Source organism: Phyllosticta capitalensis (assembly GCF_038381095.1).
Source record: "Phyllosticta capitalensis strain CBS 128856 chromosome Unknown BKA78scaffold_4, whole genome shotgun sequence".
NCBI classification, from domain to species: Eukaryota; Fungi; Ascomycota; class Dothideomycetes; order Botryosphaeriales; family Phyllostictaceae; genus Phyllosticta; species Phyllosticta capitalensis.
In genome coordinates this window covers 2,521,828-2,539,271 of record NW_027117442.1, presented here as the reverse complement: position 1 = coordinate 2,539,271, position 17,444 = coordinate 2,521,828, and the positions used below count along the sequence as shown (strand labels likewise).

The following is a 17,444-nucleotide window of genomic DNA, read 5'->3' as shown; positions in this document are numbered from 1 at the left end:
CGTGGATGGCAAATTGTGCTCATGATTGCTCCCTGGTAGCGTGCCAAAGGAGTTTGGATCTCTGTCAAAGATATGCAAACCGTAGATGGATAAGACCTTCTTGATGACCATTTGTCTATCTGCATTCTGCTTCTTCTCTGGCCGGGCTAGTATGAATATAAACCGCTTTCGTGTGATTAGCTGATCCAAGGAAGCAAAAATCGACATCCCTAACCAACCATGCTCGACCCATCCGAAATAGCCATCCGGTAACGCCGTCGCTTTTTATGCCTCCCATGCTTTCCGCATTAACAACCATGGCCTGTGCAATACCTCTATACGGAACAGCCTGAATTTCCCTTGCTTCTCGTCCGCTCAAACGCTCCACGACAATCTCTTGTAGCAACGAGACATCACTCCCCAAGACCGAGGAAATCAGTCCTCAAGATGTAGTCGACCCAGGCCCAAACTCGCCAGTACAAGCTAGCGTGCTCCCAATCAAAGTTTCCATCCTCTTTACGTGGTACTTCGCTTCCAATCACTTCGGTGCCGCCGCTCAGAAACATTCCGATGATGGGCCAGCTGCCAAAGGTCTGTTGCCACCAGTTGCCAACGGGAAGAAGCGCTTGTTCGGCAGGGAGAAGCACGGCGCGCTTAGCGCCGCGCACCTTCAGAGGCGGGGGCTCAAAGGCCATCGCAAGCTGAGGATACTCAACCTGGCCGTTTTGCTGGACGTTGGGTTGTGCTGGGGCAGGTGGGCCGGCGAGGGTCGTCGACGGCGGTGGCATGGGGTTCGTAGAGAATCTGTGTGGATTGCGGCGGCGCGCGGCGGGCCCGGCTGCCGTAGCAGTCGCCGAGGACGCGGTATCTGAGCTTGCTGTTGGCGACCCGCCTGACGGCCCGCGAACGGTTGTACTCGAGTGAGAAGGTGATGTGTTGACGCCGTTGAGAGTGAGACGCGACGCGGGTATCGCTTCATCGACTGCTGGACCTGTGCCACGGTAGAGCTCCGCGTAGACCGCGTGACCGTGGATAATGTGTGGAGAGTAATGGCATGCGCGATCAGCAGCTTCCGGAGAGTCAAAGGTAACTTTGATCCAGTGGTACCCGCCGCTGTATGCATTCTTCTTTTTGAGCGCTGCCGGCGAAAGCTTGCGCTGTCCGGCTGCTACACGGCTTGTGCTGAGAGAGAGGTTGTATTTGGAAGTTGGCGGATGACGGTCGTAGTCCTCGTACACGATGCCCTCAGAAATGCGCTCGTAGAATTCAATCGCTGCCCACTGCGTATCACCACCGAATCCATACAGTATGACTTCTGTTGGTTCCAGCGCCACAGTGGACTGGCTTGAGGGGAGAGCTGGAGCAGCGGCGGATTGCGTGGGGGGTTGCGAAGGCGCTGGTTGTTGCGCAGAGTCTTGAGCTTTTGCAGGAGGAGCTTTGAGATGGCCGAAGATCTCGTCGATTGCTTTGAAGTTGTCGACGCGCGCCTGATCTTCCTTGCGTGCTGGTGTGCCTGTGGTTTTGCTGCGCGAAAAGTTGCGACGCCGTGTTGATCGGCCAAACGGTCCTCTCTCCTCGACGTAACGGCGCGGGCCTGAAGGGTCGTTGCTACAAGAAGGTAAAATATTAGCGAAAGTTCTTCTTGAGAAGCTGCTTCGACTCTCGTCTGTTTCGGAGGTGAGCCAAAGCCCGTGGAAGTCGACGTACTCGGCGTATTCATAACCCCAGGGCAGCTGGCGGCCAGCAGCGTCGAAAGCGCGCTCTGCCTCTGGAACAGCATGCACTTGCATGCCACCTCGGAAGGAGTTCATCGTGTCCGAGTCTTCGTATTCGACAAACTGGTAGGGACGAGAATGAGCGGGAGTGCCCCGAGAAAGAAGTCTGCGGGTTGGATGAGCCGCGATGTTTACAGCGGCATTGGTCGGCCTGGCACCGCCACTGGATAAACTTAGGCCCGAGCCGAGGCTAGTGCCTAAGTGCTGAGACTCAAGATGAATGCGCGCCATGAAGTGCCAGGCTGTCTCTCGTATTGGTCAATGGTCGAATGTTTCTTTGGCAGTCTCTTGGGCAACTGGGAGCAGTCAGTGTTTTGGGATGTTGGTAGGCGGGTGTTTGCAGCTCGACGCGATCGTAGTACCCAGCTTTGGGCACCGGAAGGCTGCATTAAGTCGACAAAGGAACTGAGACCTGAAAAAACGAAAGAATCACCTTGTTGCGATTGAAATCATGGAAAATAGATCAAAGTGCAGCTGCTGAATGCATTGTATTCTAGCTATGTAAAGTGCCTCCTCTTACTCAACTCGTCTCTCAATTGAGCCAGTTGGCAAGAGCAACGTGACAGAACATTCCGTGACGGGCACTTGAATTGCACCGGAGTCTGGATCAGTCATTTTGTCCAGACCACCGTGTCTCATCCGCAGGTCTTGACTTGCTCCGCTGCTCAAACTGAAGACGAGCCCGTCCTTCAGCCCCCCGGCAACACTCGCTTTGAGAGCCGCCTATGAGCGAGCCGCAAGGACTGCCCAGCGTCGCGCACGCGGACTCCCAGGACCAGGCAGCGAGTCCAACTTCCAGACATGTGGTCCTGGAGAATCTCTCAGGATTGCCTACAAAACTTTTGAGAATGTCAGCGATAGCCCAACCACTGAACCAAAGTAAAGTTGCGATGTAATGAATGTCCTCAGTGATCTTGGTGTAAAAGAATCATACCCGAAGGTCAAATACTATCTAGGCGTGATAGGTTTTAATCATCGGACAGAGCGAAAAGCTTAAAGAAAGAAAATTTTCGCTTACCTTACCAAAGATACTGTTCGAAAGGTTTCCGCCAGCAAGCAGTATCAAGACCGCGTCGTTGCGGATGCAAGGCCAAGATACCCTACTACAGCTCAAGTCAGCGCGTGTTCAGAAGACTGTGAAAGTGCACTGCGAGCAGAGATGTGTGAGGGTTCAGAATATGTAAGAATTGAATATCATAGCTTCAACGCCGTTGAGAGGCGCCGGCGAGCGCCTCCGGTCGTTGAAGTCAATCGCAAATTATAACATCATGTTGAGGGGAGGCTGGAGAATGCGCAAAAGCTTACCCTCATGGCTGCTGGCGGGTGTGTGGTTGCGACAAACGATGTCGATGTTGGAGGTGTGGAAGAAGAAGTTCGGCGAGGTTGCGGGAAGGAAAAGTCGCGACGGAGTTGGGCCATGCCTATTCGGGACTAGCGCCCACAAAACAATCCGTAAGCGAAAGCGTACACTCAGTGCCGGACTGCAAGCTGCGACAAGACGACGACTTCGACCTCAACTAACGACCACAGAAACCCCGACCCCGTAGCACAGTACGTCCGCTCCGCCCACGACGCTGCTCTATCCAGCATTCACGCTGCCACTTTCAGAACCGCAAACTCACACCACCTCGTTAGGCACATCAATCGCAATGGGTGACGCAGAGGTCAAGGCATCGCAGTGGAGACTCGTCGAGGTCGGCCGTGTTGTGCTCTTCGCAGCCGGCCAGTACGAGGGCAAGCTTGCCGCGATCGTTGAGATCATCGACCACAAGCGCGTACGTTGAGAATCCCCATCCGCAACGGGGCGTTGGAACCCAACGCGGCAACACCAACAGAAGGAATCGCGGACTCACCATCAACAGGTCCTCGTCCACGGTCCCGCCTCCACCGAGGACAAGTCCGTCCCTCGCCACGCCGTCGCTCTTTCCTACCTGTCCCTCACCCCGATCGTCATCCCCAAGCTCCCCCGTGCTGCCGGCAACGGTATCGTCCGCAAGGCCTGGGAGGCCGCCGAGGTCGAGAAGAAGTTCTCCGAGAGCGCGTGGGCCAAGAACAAGGACAGGATCGCCAAGCGCCGGTCGCTCAACGACTTTGAGCGCTTCAAGGTCTTGAGGTTGAGGAAGCAGGTGGGTGACCCTTACGAATTGTTTTCGAGGACTTGTGAAAGACGAAAGAGAAGGAAGGCCTCTGTGCCGCTGGTTTTCTAAACATTGAAATTTCACGGGCTCGCTGTTGGAAAATGCTAATGCGCATCTTTACAGGCTCGCTACGAGGTCCAGAAGAACTTCGCCAAGGTTCGCGCTGCCGCCAAGGCTTAAAGAGGGTCATTCTGCTGTTGATGGGGTTTCTTACGGACGGGTCGTTACGGCATACCATGGAGAAGGTTTTGCTTTGAACATGGCCGGCATGACGGCATTTTCTCCACCAGAGAATCCTATGGGCACGATTCACAAATTCATGTATCCATGATTCTCAAAATCAATCCAATCAGGAAAAAGGGGCGTTTTTGAGGGATTGCAAAATGGTGCCATGAATGGAAGTGCGATTCGCGAGGTCATTGGTTTCCGAGCGAAACTGCAGAGATACTAGAGGCGCAACCTCGAGCGATCATAATTCACAGAACAGGGCCCGAAACATCAACCTACCGAGTCTCTGACATGATCACCGAAGCCCGACGCGCATCGACTACCCCAGATTCGACTCATTCGTTTCTCCACTCCCAAATTAGTCTGGAGATTCCGCTAAGCCCCGGCACCTACACCCTCCCACGTGTTCCGTCCTGCTCGACTTACGGCCTCTCGGTTGCCAACTAAGGTAGGAAGCAGCTTGAAGATTTCATCTGCGTCGGCAATAGTTACTCTACCCTAGTATCTCTCGCCATTCTCCGGCAGCTACCGTCTCCCATGTTCATACATCCCAACCATGGTTTTCTGTCTACTCTTGGCCAATCAAACACAGCTGATCCCAATTGAAGTCGGCCAGCGATGTGCACAAGCAAAGTCTTGGTCTTCTGGGTCTCTCAGTTCCTCGACATGTTATGCTACTTCCAATGACGTGCGTTGATTCGAACACTTCCTTCAGCCTCCAGGGGGAAAAGCAAGTCCAGTAAGAACATCCTGGCGATACGCAGACCAGAGGGCTAACACGCCGTGGCACAATCTATGGAAAGGCTTGAAGTCCACAGAATATGAAGGAATCAAGTAGTGTCGTTTCTTTCCAGACTGCAGGTAGGAGTAGCTTTCGAACGTGGTAATATTGGATTGAATTGCTACATGTGCTACCTTATTACTGAAGTGAAGAAGCAGCACCATGAAATCAAATGATCTGCTAGCAATATAGATTCATTCAAAGCTTCGATGATATGCTTTGCTTGTAAATGTTGCGTAGGCACATGTGCTTCTAATGAGGGGGGTCCTTGCTTTGGAGGTGTCATGTAATGGTGCGGGCAACGCAGTAAAACAATTCAAAGACACTCATGCAACTACTATTTTGATCGCTTGAGTCTACATGAATCAATTGTTGCATCGCTGTCAAAATGAGCAGCCAAAGCCATTTGCATGTGTTGTTTGATGGTTGAGGCTCCTCCCACCAACGCCCGGCTCGCTTGCGCAGGACCGCGCACAGATTTCGAAAACTGCCCGCAGCTGTCAACCTACGCTCTGGTGACGCCGACATCCACAGCTCCACCGTCCACACCACACACGCCAAAATGTCCAACCCCCGCGTCGAAGAGCTCCCCGACGAGCCCGAGAAGAAGACCAGCCCCGAGGTCGCCGACGATGACTCCAGCTCCGAGTCTGGCGATGAGGTTGCTGGTGACGCCAGCATCCCCGCGGGCGCCTCTGTCACCGTCCACTCGCGCAACGAGAAGAAGGCCCGCAAGGCCATCGCGAAGCTCGGCCTGAAGCACATTGAGGGCATCACCCGCGTTACCCTGAGGAGGCCCAAGAACGTGAGTCTGGAATAGCGGAGCAAGGAAGCTATGGGCGCAGACGGCATGCAGCCTGGGAGGGCGAGCCAGGATGAATTGGTTCACCTGCGAGCTAGCCCGGCCTTGCACTGCTTCCCATGGCTCTGCGCATCTGTGGTTCAGGATCTTGAGCAATTGCTGACCCAGTGCCGTAGATCCTCTTCGTCATCAACAACCCCGACGTCTACAAGTCCCCCAACAGCAACACCTGGATGTAAGCTTTGTCCTTTGCCCATACATTTCAACCAGTTACTAACATCGCTGCAGCATCTTCGGTGAGGCCAAGATTGAGGACCTCAACGCCGCTGCCCAGGCTTCCGCCGCTCAGCAGCTCGCTCAGGCCGAGGCCGCCGAGAGCCACGAGGGCCACGACCACGGCAAGGGCAAGGCCCCCGCCGTCGAGGACAAGAAGGAGGAGGAGGAGGATGACGGCGAGGAGGTCGACGAGACCGGCGTCGAGACCAAGGACATCGAGCTGGTCATGGCGCAGGCCAGCGTGTCGAGGAAGAAGGCCGTCAAGGCGCTCAAGGAGAACGACAACGACATTGTCAACTCCATCATGGCCCTCAGCATATAAGTGCAGCAGCACTCGACTTGAGGCCGTGAGCCGGTACCTCTCGTGCGTGGATTCGGACGGAGGACGGATCGGGATGCACCACTTGTTAAAAGATTCCTAGGAGGACATGAGGCAAGAGAATGGTACTAGGACCGTTGGTCTGGCGGCGCCATGACAGAATTCAAAAGAATCCTTCCCGTTTATCTGAAGCAGCACCTTGTGCCAGAATCCTTTCTGTGCACATGCAGCCAATGCCGTCGCTGGCTTTTAAGCGGTCTTTAATTTGATCAATTGAGGGAGATGGGCTAGTTCGCAAGTGATTAATGTAAAATACCCTGTCTACGAATCATGAACGCGTTCAACGCGTTTCCACTGAGAGCTTCCACCATGAACATGTGCGTCACGTGGTTGCCTCGGATCTTGGCCGGCGTTTTCGAGAGAGCTTCAACGCAGGGCCGACTTCATTCAGCAGTTTCCGCCCATCTCCACTCCATATACCGCCCCAACCATCACAATGTCCGTCGGAGTACGTCAAATCCCTTCTCGACATGTGTCCGATCCCATTCCGATAGTGGGAGGAGAGAGAATTTCCAAAACTGGCCCAAGCATTGGTTCACGAGCAGCGGCACCTGGCTGACCCTCCTCTCTCTCCAGCGCAGCGCTTCCCTCAAGATTGACTGGACCCGCCTGGGTGCCCAGCTCGGCCTGCGCGGCAACACGGCCAACTCGCTCGTCGCCTTCAAGAAGCGCAACGATGACGCCCGCCGCAAGCTGCAAGCTCTCAGCGAGCAGCCCCAAGAGGTCGACTTCGCCTACTACCGCTCCGTCCTGAAGAACACGGCCATCGTCGACCAGATTGAGAAGGACTTCAAGGCCTTCAAGCCCGCCACGTACGACGTCAACAGGCAGATCAAGGCCATTGACGCCTTCCAGGCGCAGGCCGTCAAGAGCGCAGAGGAGACCGCAGGCAAGGTCGAGGAAGAGCTCAAGGCCCTGCAGAAGACTCTGAAGAACATTGAGGAGGCCAGGCCTTTCGAGGACCTCACCGTCGTACGTACAGCCTGGGGGTTTGGGGGCATTGGAACGGCGGGGTTGTTTTGGGATATCATGGCTAACGAGGTTCTGCTCTCTAGGACGAGGTTGCTGCTGCCCGCCCCGACGTCGACAAGCGCACCGAGCAGCTCGTTGGCAAGGGCAAGTGGGACGTTCCCGGCTACAAGGTCTGGCTTCTTACTCTATCCGTGCTTTTGGCGATTGCTAACCCCCTCGTAGGAGAAGTTCGGCGACCTCTCCATGCTCTAAATGCTTTCATCACACTCTTCGAGCATTTTTGGCCTGGCGGAATAATACCATTGTTTATAGGCCTTTCGGTTGCCCAAGCGTCAAAATAGATAGCAAATCTAGATATTTTGACAACTTCAGCGAGTTCCTGGCGCTCATGGACTCCCAGCAGTCTCGTTTCAGTTTCCCCGCAACAGCTCGGTAAACAGGACACATCAGGCAATGCGTCATTAAATACGTGCGGCAGAAATCCTCCAACTGTCGTCTGAGCTCAAAATATTTAGGTATGTGAGAATTGGCATTGCAAGATGCGCTACGACTGGTATTCACAGGGTAGCAAAAGCTTCGATTTCGAAGTCTTCACCTTCGCCGATATCGCAGCACCAAGCAGCCATCGCAACAATATGATCACAAGACAGCAACATCGTCGTTAATCCAATTTTTCCAACATGCGGCGCTGGTATCAAGTTATCTCAAATCGCGGGCCGTCGTCCGAATCCGACCCACTGCTTCCGGTCTCCGCGCTGTCATTCCTCCGCCTGCCTCGTTTCCGACTCGGCTCGCCCGCAGGTCCATCTTTCCTGGAATCCAATTCCCTCGCTCCACTCTCTCTTTCGTCTCTGATCAACTCTTGCTCCTCGTCCTCTCGCCAATGACCCAATTCGTTGTACTCTGCATCCATGCGATGCATGAGCTCCTCCCCTGGCAGCAGAATACTCCGATCAATCGCCAATGGCAAACCTCGGTGCCGCCCGCGCAACATGACGGCCATGATGACCAACTTACTGCCAGTCTGAAAAGCGCCGCTGAGACTATAATCGTCATAGGGGACGCCAGTGCTTAAGCCTACGGTGCCATAGGCACTCGTGACCTCGAACAGCACCGCAAACTGATTAAAGCCCGGTTGGGCGCTCATGAGCTTGGACCTCTCGATGATGCTGATCAGGAACCAAGCAGCTATCTGGAACCAAATGTCGTACGCAAGCTGACGGCGCAGATGGCGAGCGAGCCCTCCACGTCCAGATGTTTCCCGCTTGTCGATCCCCAAGCTGCGTTCTTCGTACGTGTTTGTCTGCCGCAGCGCCATGACGATGGGAAAGTTGGCGACGTACATGGCGATGAGGTATGCAATCAGCAGCGCAGGAGCAAGCGACGACATGAGGATGATGTATGACCCGGACGTTCGCAGACCAAGTGCCTGGAACAGACCGCAGATGGTGCGCGTGCCTGCGGGGATCGAGTCGACGGCGGGGATGCCCAAGTTGAGCAGCTCGAAAAGGATCCACATTGTAATGTCGATGATGAATTGGATTGCAAAGAGATACCACGTCTCGCGCCCGGGAAAGAGGTAGATGAAGCAGCGGCGCGGGTGGTGGAGAAGGAAGAGAAACGTCTGTCTGAGCCGCGAGTCCTGGGGCACCACTTTGGACAACAGCCAGATGGAGAAGCGCAGAAAGATGGGGAAGTGCGTGTTGCCAGCGACGGTAATGGCGCCCGTCACGATGAGGACGAAGTAGTAGCTCTGGAAGGGAACGAAGTTCGCATTGAGCACGTTGACGCCACCGTTGGCAAAGCTCGTCACCACCGCGAAGAAGCCCCACCACCCCGGATCGAGGTTGCCTGGTTGCGAGGTGTGGAGAATCTCCTGGACGGAGCGCCGATACGCATACGGGACGAGGAAGAGGATTCCAAGAGCGTACCAGATGATTTGGTAGATGGCCAGGAGCCACAGAAGCGCAACCAGCGCTCGGTACTCGACGCCTCCTAGCTCCTCTCTCTCGTGCTCCTTGAGGTTTCTGAAGCGGCCCCGCTCATCCACATCGGGGTCGAATGAGATGTACGAGCGGTCTTGCGTGTTCCATTCGCGCCTGAGTTTCCGAAATGGATAGTGGAAAAGCCGCTGCACGACCTGGGTCTCCCACGGCCACGGGAAAGCTCCCCAGCCTGCCGAATGGTGGAAATGGCGCTGGTCCTGCTTTGAAGTTTGCGGGGGTTTCTGGCGGTCTTGGATTCGAACAGAGTTTTTGTTGTTTTGGGCTCGTCTCTTTCTGACTCCCTGTCCTCTGGCATCTCGACTTCTGGATTCTTCTTGCTCCAGATCCTCGACCACTCTCCGGCACGATTTCGAGTTTTGCACAATGTCTGCAAGCTTTCGGCAGAAATAGTGCCGGCGTATCACAACCACGAAGAGCGATACGAAGGGGATGTTGCCGATGATCAGCAGGATGCAGAGCACGGCTTGCTGGAACCCCGTGAGCGATCCCAGGTTGACCGTGTTGAGGCCTGTCGAAAACGTCAACTGCAGGGCCCTTGGTGTTATTGGTTCAAAGACGTACCGGTCGTCGTCATGGCACTGAAGCACATGAAAAGAGCGTCGATGTAGCTCAATTTCGACCCATTGATCTGATGCGAGTCGTTCGCCAGTCCCTCGCCGTACAGAATGAGGGAACTGACAAAACTAACCACGACGAAATAGGACATGTGAAGGCGGTAGAAATTGACGTGGAATATTTCGTCTTTGACATAGTGCCAAAAATGCTGCTTCTGCTTGGAATCATGTTCATAGCGGCCCTCGCTGTTTGCTGGCGGTGGTGGTTCCGGCATCCTGTCATACGTGCGGGTCGAATGCATCTCGTTCAAGGAAGCTGCGGACAAGACTACAGCAACGCGTAGCCCAAGCTGCGGGTCGCAAACATCATGAGAGTTTCTTGGGCAAGACTTTTGGCCTTGCAAACGCGGACGGATCAGGTCTACGATGAGGGTGAGGACATGACAATCTCACGCCGAAGGTTGGTGAATCCCCGGTGGGAGCCCGAGTGGTGACCGGGAAGGGCAGGCCGCGTACTGAGTGTGACATCACCCAACGGCCTTTCCCAAAATAGTAAAGCGCACATTCCCTGTCGCCCATCAATCCGGTTTGGAACCAATTACCAACCTTCTTTCACCATCACTGAGACCTCTGATTAGAGAACGACGGGGCGAGACACATCTTCAAGCAGGGACGCTGACTTGCCGGATACCCGTGGGACGAATCGCCTTGGCAGGGACGGGCCCCACAACCAACCATTTGAGAGATCTCGCGAGACCCTGGTGGTGTGACGTGTTGGCTATGTTGATAAGGCTTACTTCAGATCTCCTATCATTGAAAGCAATTAAATTCTCATGCTGACAGCTTTGAGATTGGTGCGTCATGATAGGTTGCAAAAGAAAACTGGTCACCAGTTGACTCAAACAGGATTAGAAGGTCAGACATCATACATCACTGAGGAGAGGCAAGGCGCATCGCATATTGCACATGAATGGAAAGCAAATGGGCACAAGTAAGTGAGTTTTATGAAATCAAATGGTCTATACTCAAAATCAAAAAAAAAAAAAAAAGCAATAAGCAAAAAAACAAGACTAACCAATCAGTCAGAGTTGGGGATGAAAAAACTACCGGAATGTATGATTCGGAAGAAAACCCGCAGACTCTTTTCTCTAGCTTGTGTTAGTGGATAGTGGATGCTGAGAAACTGATGGTAAGAAAAAGGGATGAAAAACTTCGGAGTCGTATGTGGAAAATGCGTTAGTGAACGACCCGAATGAAAAACCCTTGATCTCTTTCTTCCAAAATTGGTATGAAGAGACTTATGAAATGGTGAAAACGTCGGAATCGTATATGAGGCTGTTGATGGACGATCCGATACCAACCCCCCGGTCTCGTTCTTCCATGCTGTGGTATGAAGAGACTCATGACGATGCGACGTTGTTAGTCCTACTGGCCGGAAGACCTACCTCGTGCCCGTTTAAAGGCAGCACCAGAACTTGCCCAACTCCTTGAGGTAACCCCAAAAAGTGGGCTCCTTCTTGCGGCGGATGGTACGCGTCTCGGCGTCATAGTAGCGAGGCTGCGTAGTGTTGTTGCGGGTAGGCTTCTTCTTGACGCCTTCGTAGAACTCCTTGTACGGGAGGCGAACTCCGCTGGTGTCCAACCAGCCTTGCGAGTCTTCGCGCTCCTCGGGCTCCTGGGCCGCCGTCTCACGAGCAGCGCCCATGGCCGAACTCTCCGCAATCGTGCTGGCCGTGCTAGAGTTGTTTTCGGTTGTCGAGTCATCGTGGTCCTGGCGGTAATCGTACTCCTCGAGGTCGCCGCGCTCCCACGTGGCCTCCCACGACCAGCGGCCGGCCTTGTAGGTTCTCTTGTAACGGTGAAAGCTTTGGTGACGGCGAATGGCTCCAACGCCATCGACGGGATCTGGGAAGGGCGCAAAGCTGACCGTACTGGCCACGCTTGCAGCACTGGCGGCGTCAGAGCGCACACCAGCCTCGTTGTCAGAAGTGCCCTCGGCAAAAGCGACGGTGGCAGACTTGCTACTCTCCCGCGCACTCTTGCGCTTCTCAGATCTTGCGAGTGCCTTCTCGCGCTCGAGGACAGCGGTCCTGACCTTCTTTCTCATTTTGCGAGAGCTGTCAGTGCCCGTCTTGAACTCCTTGCCTACCACCGTGACCGCTTTGTAGCAGTCCAGCGCTTTTCCAACTGCGCTGCATCTATCACAGACGATGGTGATGGGGTTTGAAGTGTAATAGCCCTCGAGATTGTAGATAGTGTTCATGTCTGTGGCTTCCTCAGCGGTGCTGTTGATGTTGCACGGGAGGCGCCTGGTAAGGACCTTGGAAACAGGGCGGTTGCAGCAGGTGCAACGCCTAGTCTTGTCTTTGTTGTTCTCGTTGACGGGGACGACTGCATTCTTCTTGCCCGAATCCCTTTTGAGGATCGAGTGGAGTTCCGAGGCAGGCTTCTTGCCCTTGTTAATCCTGATAGGGACAGGGACAATCGCCTCACCTTCGTCCGACGATTCGTCAGAGCTGTTGGTAGAGTCAGAACTAGTCTCAGATCCAGAAGTTCCAGACGACTCACCTTGGCGGGATGATGCTTCAGAAGTGTCCTCAGGGTTGGTGGAGCTCTCGGTGGCCTCGCTACTGTTCGACGAAACGTCAGACTCGGTATCGTTGTCATGGCCTCCTGAGTCCTCGGACTCTTGGTCCGAGTCCTCAAACTCCTCCCTAAACTTGCTCACAACTGAAGAAGTGGTAACACTCACCTCGCTGGTAGTGCCGGAGTCGCTTCCCTGCTCAAGCTCCTGAAGCTCGATTTGTTCTTGAGGGTCCGACATTGTGTTGGTCTTGCTTACCGGTTTTTGGCTGAGATGAAGTGGATGGTTTACGAGAACTTACTGTGCGAAGCGCGAGACTGGCCAAAGACTTCCTTTTTGCCAACCCCAGGATGCTTGGAGAAAGTTGACCGGTGAAAAAAGGGTACAGGGACCCCAATCAATTTAAAGAGAAATGAGCAATTGACAGTGTCATTGTTTTATGGAGAGAAGTATAGTCTGTGGGTGCGGATGGGCGTTGTTGACATTGTTCAACGTTCAGGGGCGATGAACAATCGAGAGCGTTTAGAGAATATAGTAGTTGTTTAGAGGTTTATATCATAAGCGAACGACTCGATCAGAGCATAGGTAAGAGCGCAGGACGAGAAAATTAGCGGGATGCTTGGGACGAAAAACAATGCGGCATTGTACACAAAGAATTTCGTCGTTGGGTGGATCGAGTAGGCCAGGAGAGGTGGGTTTCCGCGCTCCTCACGCTATACGTCTGCAGTGCGCAAAGCCTTCCTTTGTTAGCTCGATGACTGCCTAGGCCGCGCAACTCTGAGAATTGGAAGAAGGCCAGTGGACTTCTTGGTGAATTTAATTGAGGTGTGTCAACGCAGTCGGAGAAAAATTTAGTTATTCATCTTACGGGAACCTTGCACAAAAGCTTGGGTTAGGTGCCAGACTGGATCGAATGAATTAGGCGAGAGTGAAAAAAAGTGGTGTTCAAATGCCACGGGTTTTGAAACTTGGGTATTCCTCTTCTCATCTTTTTGCTGATCCAACTCTTAAGATCGACGCGAAACTCTGGTATGATCCGTTCGAGGCATCATGTAAGTTTTTGCACCTGCTCCTGTGGTCGTTTTACGGACTGCGGTCCACGCCGCGCTGTGTGCAGGTTGGTCGCCTGCAATGCAGAATTGCTGATTCTGCACCTGAGATGCAATGTACAGTTCTTCATGTGTTTCTTCCTGGCCGCCGAGGCCAACAGAAGACTATGACTGCTCATCTTGAGAAGCATGTCAGTCATGCCTTCACCACTGTAGCCCAAATACTACCCCAGTGGATTCTATGGTCTTTCATGCTGCAACCGGGACCTCATTTCTCAACCTTCTCAAGAGCCTCCATGACCTCTTCGGCCACACCGCCCGCTCTTGTAGCCTCCTTGATTGCTCTTGAAATCAGGCCTCTCTTGATACCGCCACGTGGCGGAGTCCAGAAACCAGGGGCCTGCATACTTTCCCTCAGCGCAATGGCTTCAGCAGCAGACGTTGGAGCAACACCGCCAGTGGCACTGTTCAGGGCATTTGGAACACCAGGAGGCGTCAAACGCGATGGTGGATCTATGCTGCGTATGGCGAGCACACGAAGGGATGGGGATTTAGAGCTCTTCACCTCCCCTACTGAAATGGCCATCACAGCTTCAGCAACCGCGAGCTCCTCTTTGCTAGGATCGAATATCATGTTGGGGCCGACTGATACGACGAGGAGGGTAATGGGAGGTCGGTTGATGGCGCCGGGACCAGATTGTGGGTAAAGGAGCGTAGCAGCAGCCCAGTCATCATCGAAGAGAGGGTCTTCGTCGAGCTCGGATTTGAGACGTGGGAGACGGGTTGAGAGGAGCGCGAGGTGGGTGGTTAGAGAGAGCAGAGGCAGCGGGTAGGAAAGAGGAGGGGAGAGGAGAAGAATCTGTACTTGCTGTCAGCTCTATCTCTTGACGCGGCAGCTAAGTCTTACATCTATGTAGAGCTTCCAGTGAAATCTCCGGTTTATGAAGAGACGGTCCCTCAATTGCCCGTCAGCCAGCAATGCCTCTGTCAACATGGCCGCAATGAAGACTGGCAACGGATCATCATCGCGATAGCCTGGAATCTCAACGCTCATCTCCACCCATTTGTTCTCTCCCATGCCTCTTGAATGGCGCGCAATCGGGTCGTCGTCTTCATCGTTATCGGCCATGTCGACGTCGGCAAGGCTGGCATCGTTCTGTCCTGGCCTCCACACGCTCTTCTCGACCTCAGCTTTTGCGCCGACTATGGCCTCGGTGCCATCGGCGAAGCAGATCCTCGCGCTGCCATTTGCGCCTGGAAGAATGTCGGTCTCGGCGACAAGCGGGCGGAATTGCGTTGGGCTACGACCGTCGGGGCGGACTGGCGGGCTAAGGGACAATGACGAATGGAGGTAAGCAAGCTCAGCGGGGGAGAGCAGGAGATGCTGGCTGGGAGGAGCCATGGCGGATCGGTGGTGTGCGCGTGGTGTTGTAGTAGCTCGAATTATTTTGAGGGCTCGGGCAGGTCAAAGCCAACGCACAGGGCACTTTGAGTTGGCAGCGCGGATCAGTGACAGACAGGCGTCATCGGCTTCAACAGCATCCCCGACCGCATCCGCAGAACAACGACGCGAGGTCCAGCGTACTCGCCGTGGTTTGCGCTGGGCGTTGGTTGCTTTTGCAGGACAACATGACCTCTCCAGGACGGCGCGCTAACCTCATCGACAAGCTCGACTATCCATCGACCGGGGGTCAGCGCCGCCTGTTACATCCGAATGACCCTGGTCGTGTGCCCGCCCAAGACCGCAGAGATGACGATTCGACTCGTTCAGACCAAACCAACGCCTACGCAGGCAGCTTCTTCGAGCGTGTCGCCGAGCAGATTCAAGAACGCGATCGCGAGATGATGCGACGCGCTGTTGCCCGCTATGGCGGCTTTGCCTGCGCAGTCTTTTGCTGGTAACGTCTTGTCGTAGTCATCCCAAGATAAAGCTCGCAACTGACTCTACCTCTCAGTTTGGCTGCCGGATCGATAACCACATACTCCCTCTATGCTCCCCTGTTCCAGTCGAGGCTGCGATACACGCAGTTCCAGGTCAATGTCGTATCAATCACCGCGGAGCTGGCCATGTATTTGCCGGTACCTGTCTTTGGGTACATTTGCGACCGCTATGGACCCGGCCTGTCCTCGTTCCTCGCCGCCATCTTGTTCGGAGTGGGCTATTTTCTTGCCGCCTTTGCCTATCATGCTGGACCTCAAGGCTGGCCTTTTGGCGCAATGGTCTTCGCCTTTGTCCCTATCGGAATGGGGACTTCGGCCCTATACTTTGCCGCTCTCACGACTTGCGCGAAGAACTTTGGCCGAGGCAAGAACAAGGGTGTGGCATTAGCTATCCCGGTGGCCTCCTTCGGCTTGAGCGGCATGTGGCAGAGCCAAGTGGGCAGTCGACTGCTCTGCGAGCGCCGGGAAGATGGATCCTGCGGAGACATCAACGTCTTTTACTTCTTCTTGTTCCTCGCTGTCTTGCTCGTCTGCGCCGGTCTTCTCGGTGGGGCTTGTCTTCGCATTCTGGATGAGGAGGAAATGATTGACGATGCTGTGGACGAGTTGGAGCGCAGCGGTCTCCTAAACACAGATGAGTTCTTCCACAGGGCTGCTGATCACCATGGCTACGGCACGATAGCTCCACAAGATCTTTCGGATTCTCAGTTCGACCTCATTCGAGCCGAGGCAGACCATCTTAAGATGAAGGCTGAAGAAGAACGAGCAAAGAAGAATTGGCTCCTTAACGAGGAGACGCGCCGCTTTCTCTCCGATGCAACCATGTGGTGGCTTGCTGCGGGTTTCTTCCTGGTTACGGGGCCGGGTGAAGCTTTCATCAACAACCTGGGTACCATCATTGGCACTCTCTACACGCCATCCATCTCTCAGCACTCGACAACGCCGGCGACTCACGTTTCAATCGTAGCCATCACCTCTACCGCCGCACGTCTCTTTGCCGGCACAGTTTCCGACTTTGTCGCTCCGCTGCCTGCTCACTCTTCGCCCCATCACCGACAAGGGCCAGACTCTATCGAGAACTCCATGGCATCGCTTCCAGCGCGACGACGCTTCAGCATCTCCCGAATCGTGTTCCTCATTTTCTTTGCGCTCCTCGCCTCGCTGGGTCAGATTCTGCTCGCATCAGGTGTGGTGCAGGGTCACGCGGAACGTTTCTGGGTTGTATCCGCCTTCATCGGCGCCGGCTACGGTGCCGTATTCTCGCTCTGTCCCATCATCATTGCTGCCGTGTGGGGTGTCGAGAACTTTGGCACCAATTGGGGCATCGTGGCCATGATGCCGGCAGCCGGAGCGGCTGTCTGGGGCGTCATCTACAGTGCGTTCTACGACTGGGGCAGCGCCGCAGCCAACGTAGTGCCTCCTACCGATGGCTCGGACGGCGATGACATTCTTTGCTACGGAAAAGATTGCTATGCTCCGACATTCTGGGCCATGGCAATCAGTGTGTGGGTGGCTTGCGGCCTGTGGTTGTGGGCTTGGAGAGGACCTGGTGGATGGCTGCGCAGAGGTGTCGCGGTGTGAGTGGATTGTGAGCCGAGCCATCAAAAGCCGTCATCAATTTCGCTACGTCCGTTCCTTCATTTCCTTTGTATATAGGTTTGGGGACTGGGTTTTCGACTGAGATTGTCCCGCGGCGTTTTTTGGTCTTTGTGCATGGCACTCACGGCGTTTAGCAAGTCGGGATTCTGTCTGATCAGACAACTTCATACGAGGGGTCGTTCTCAGAACGAGGACATGGGCATCGGTCGTTAGCATTTCCTAGATGGGATTCAGACTGGTAAAGTCTCGGATAGTTTAAATACAATGGCCACTGTGAAGCAGGTACTTGAAAGACAATCACTTTGTGTTGGTTTTGCTGGTGACGGGGTAAGATTTCTAGCTGGCCGTGTGAAAATGATGCTCCCAGAATTGCCTCTCCAA

The 17,444-nt window shown here is 54.3% G+C and overlaps 8 protein-coding genes across 8 annotated transcripts; 4 read left to right on the top strand and 4 right to left on the bottom strand.

Moving 5' to 3' along the window:
• Positions 1-2: 2 nt before the first annotated feature.
• BKA78DRAFT_312636 (uncharacterized protein) lies at positions 3-1,945 on the bottom strand. The gene is made up of 2 exons (XM_066888320.1): positions 1,687-1,945; positions 3-1,587 (listed from the first exon to the last, which is right to left on the bottom strand). Exons 1-2 carry the CDS (start codon positions 1,788-1,790, stop codon positions 393-395), a joined length of 1,299 nt encoding a protein of 432 aa, XP_066745861.1. The 5' UTR covers positions 1,791-1,945; the 3' UTR covers positions 3-392.
• Positions 1,946-3,403: 1,458 nt separating this feature from the next.
• Positions 3,404-4,072, top strand: BKA78DRAFT_352271 (60S ribosomal protein eL14; the record flags this gene model as incomplete). Its single annotated transcript, XM_066891322.1, has 3 exons — positions 3,404-3,529; positions 3,617-3,880; positions 4,016-4,072. 3 exons carry the CDS (start codon positions 3,404-3,406, stop codon positions 4,070-4,072), a joined length of 447 nt encoding a protein of 148 aa, XP_066745860.1.
• A 1,333-nt stretch (positions 4,073-5,405) lies between these two features.
• On the top strand, positions 5,406-6,680 carry BKA78DRAFT_379275 (NAC domain-containing protein). The gene is made up of 3 exons (XM_066892935.1): positions 5,406-5,706; positions 5,880-5,938; positions 5,992-6,680. The coding sequence occupies exons 1-3, from the start codon at positions 5,464-5,466 to the stop codon at positions 6,299-6,301; spliced, it is 612 nt and encodes a 203-aa protein (XP_066745859.1). The 5' UTR covers positions 5,406-5,463; the 3' UTR covers positions 6,302-6,680.
• Positions 6,681-6,705: 25 nt separating this feature from the next.
• BKA78DRAFT_124690 (ATP synthase D chain, mitochondrial) lies at positions 6,706-7,774 on the top strand. The gene is made up of 4 exons (XM_066882494.1): positions 6,706-6,806; positions 6,935-7,330; positions 7,414-7,500; positions 7,553-7,774. Exons 1-4 carry the CDS (start codon positions 6,795-6,797, stop codon positions 7,580-7,582), a joined length of 525 nt encoding a protein of 174 aa, XP_066745858.1. The 5' UTR covers positions 6,706-6,794; the 3' UTR covers positions 7,583-7,774.
• A 250-nt stretch (positions 7,775-8,024) lies between these two features.
• Positions 8,025-10,165, bottom strand: BKA78DRAFT_352268 (potassium transport protein 1; the record flags this gene model as incomplete). Its single annotated transcript, XM_066891321.1, has 2 exons — positions 8,025-9,844; positions 9,898-10,165. 2 exons carry the CDS (start codon positions 10,163-10,165, stop codon positions 8,025-8,027), a joined length of 2,088 nt encoding a protein of 695 aa, XP_066745857.1.
• A 977-nt stretch (positions 10,166-11,142) lies between these two features.
• On the bottom strand, positions 11,143-12,182 carry BKA78DRAFT_312607 (uncharacterized protein). Its single transcript, XM_066888319.1, has one exon. It carries the CDS (start codon positions 12,151-12,153, stop codon positions 11,347-11,349), a length of 807 nt encoding a protein of 268 aa, XP_066745856.1. The 5' UTR covers positions 12,154-12,182; the 3' UTR covers positions 11,143-11,346.
• Positions 12,183-13,742: 1,560 nt separating this feature from the next.
• On the bottom strand, positions 13,743-15,038 carry BKA78DRAFT_124683 (ribosomal protein S5 domain 2-type protein). Its single transcript, XM_066882493.1, has 2 exons — positions 14,431-15,038; positions 13,743-14,382 (listed from the first exon to the last, which is right to left on the bottom strand). Exons 1-2 carry the CDS (start codon positions 14,923-14,925, stop codon positions 13,792-13,794), a joined length of 1,086 nt encoding a protein of 361 aa, XP_066745855.1. The 5' UTR covers positions 14,926-15,038; the 3' UTR covers positions 13,743-13,791.
• Positions 15,039-15,221: 183 nt separating this feature from the next.
• BKA78DRAFT_312603 (major facilitator superfamily domain-containing protein) lies at positions 15,222-17,359 on the top strand. Its single transcript, XM_066888318.1, has 2 exons — positions 15,222-15,421; positions 15,479-17,359. The coding sequence occupies exons 1-2, from the start codon at positions 15,366-15,368 to the stop codon at positions 17,043-17,045; spliced, it is 1,623 nt and encodes a 540-aa protein (XP_066745854.1). The 5' UTR covers positions 15,222-15,365; the 3' UTR covers positions 17,046-17,359.
• The last annotated feature ends 85 nt before the right edge of the window (positions 17,360-17,444 follow it).